Below are 2,500 nucleotides of genomic sequence, written 5' to 3'. Positions count from 1 at the left end.
TCTATCGAAGAGGAAATAAAGCGACGCATCAGTCTAGGCTGAAGCGCCTTCGGCAGGCACAGTAACATACTTAGAGGTTCCTTGCCATTGTGTTTAAAAAGAAGTCTGTAACCAGTGCGTCCTCCCAGTTATGACCTATGGATCAGAAACATGGACAACAACCAAATCACTGGAGAGGAAACTAGTGTGCCCAGAGAAGGATGGAAAGATCGATGCTGGGAATTAGCCTGAGAGATCGGATGAGGGCGACGTGGATCAGGGAACAGACAAAGGTGGAAGATACACTCGGGAGCATCAAAAAGAAGTTGCTATCATTATCATCATCATTATTGTTGTTATGATTATCATCATCGTTATTGTTATTGCAGTTATCATTATCATCAATAGTAATACCATCACAGTTATCAGTGTCTTCATTATTACTATCGTCAGTCATTATTATCACTATTATTATCATTATCATTTTGATTATGATTATTACTATTATGATCATTATTATTATCATCATTATTATTGTTGTTATTATTATCATTATCACCATTATCCTTATTATGGTTGTTGTTATATCATCATTATCATTCTTATTATTACTATTATCATCATCATTATTATCATTGTTATTATTATTATTATTATCATTATTATTGTTATTTTTATTACTATTATTATTATTATTATTATTGCATTATCATTATTATTATCATTAATATCATTGATTTAATTATTTTCACGATTTAATCACTTTTGTCATTATTGTTATCATTATCACCATCAGTACCATTATTCTTTCTCAAAGATATTGTGGGCATCGAAGTCATTCAAAAAGAGTCCGTAATTTCTTCATCAATACTATAATTAACATGAGCAATGTCTATGAAAATGGCTTTTACTCACAACCAGCATTGACTTCATTCACTTCAGACGTCTCTAAAAAGTACTTCGAGGAAAGACTTCCTATTTTTAGACTTCCCTTCATGAAAAAATTCCTTTCCTATGTCACAGTTTTAATGTGAAATGTCATTCACTAACAGTCTTCCCTGACATTTAGTTATTATTCTTTTAGGATATCTGCCATTATTGTTTTACTCTGGTATAATTTCACAGTGCCTTTGATACGCAGATCAGCATCTCAATATTTTTTTGGGGGGGCAATACCCAGTGAGGCTACACATGAGGGATACAGGGTAGTTTTGTTTGACAAGAAAACTATATCCATAAAACAAGTTCCGCTGCATTTTTTCACCCTTTTACATCCAGTTCGGAATTATATCATATGGCATACGGTCGTCTTATCAAGTGGATAACGTTTCACATAAAACTGTGACAGACAAAAAATAGGAAAGGATTTTTTCATGAAGGGAACATGTATTGACAAGCGAGGCGCCTCTAAGGCCAAGCCTAATAACAGGACGTCTTTCCTCGATGCAACAGAAGTACTTTCTGGAGACGTCTGAACTGAATTAAATCAATGCTGGTTATGAGTAAAATCCCTTTTCATAAAGACATTGCTTATGTTAATTATAGTATTGATGAAGAATTTATTGGCACTTTGAACGGCTCAGATGCCTATGATCTCTTTGAGGAAATATAATGCTGTGAAGTATCCAAATACCCACATGCCTTAGGGCAGCGTTTTTCCATTTTTGGGTGTGACCCTAAAGACAGTCTTAGCCTGGGCTAGCGACCCTAAATATGTAAACATAAAATAATATATGCAACCATTTTCATGATGGTTTTACTTGCAGATGTATATTAGATTATGTTATTCTATACTTTTATAGGTTTATCTTACCAAGACATTGGATTTCAATAAACAAATGTTCATAAAAAAGCTTTTAATGACATATCCAGCTACGGATTCTTCTATTCTTCTAAGCCCGTCTGGCGAACCTCAGAAAAAGCCTGGTGACCCTCATTTGGGTTGGGAGCCACTGCCTTGCGGGAAGGTGTTCGTTCTGTTATTTTTTCCATCGACATATTTCCGTGAATCTGGGTTTTCGAGTTAAATCGTCATGAAATCAAAGTAAGATAACATATTAGTACGAGTTATGAGTCTCATATTTTTTTACAATCGACTGGTAATCTTGAAACTTATACTGCACAGTCAAAGGCATAAAACTGTGAAATCTGCGTTTATCACGGAATGGAAGGGTAATACTAAATACCTTTACAGGGTACGTGGAGAAGAAAGCTGAAATTCCCTGGTATAGTTATATATATATATATATATATATATATATATATATATATATATATATATATATATATATATATATATATACATATACACACACACACACACACACACACACACACACACACACACACACACACACACACACACACACACACACACACACACACATACACACAAGCACATCTATATCATTTGTATACTTAATCATTTTGTTGATTTAATTCCTAATTACTTCATTTCCTTGATTCCCATTTAATTAATTCACTCAACCATCCCAATAATTGTTTTGTTGATTCATCCAGC

The 2,500-nt window shown here is 33.7% G+C and overlaps 1 protein-coding gene across 1 annotated transcript in view; it reads left to right on the top strand.

Moving 5' to 3' along the window:
• The window catches only part of LOC138864633 (uncharacterized), a 7,164-nt gene extending 5,573 nt beyond the window's left edge, over positions 1 to 1,591 (top strand). Inside the window, exons 4-5 of the mRNA XM_070132469.1 lie at positions 1,121 to 1,184; positions 1,525 to 1,591. Coding sequence (XP_069988570.1) covers positions 1,121 to 1,184; positions 1,525 to 1,591 — 131 coding nt within the window. The remainder of the gene's footprint in view (positions 1 to 1,120; positions 1,185 to 1,524) is intronic.
• The last annotated feature ends 909 nt before the right edge of the window (positions 1,592 to 2,500 follow it).

This window comes from Penaeus vannamei, chromosome 17 (assembly GCF_042767895.1).
Source record: "Penaeus vannamei isolate JL-2024 chromosome 17, ASM4276789v1, whole genome shotgun sequence".
Taxonomy (NCBI): Eukaryota; Metazoa; Arthropoda; class Malacostraca; order Decapoda; family Penaeidae; genus Penaeus; species Penaeus vannamei.
The sequence above is the reverse complement of the archived record's forward strand: the minus strand, read 5'-3'. Positions and strand labels throughout refer to the sequence as shown.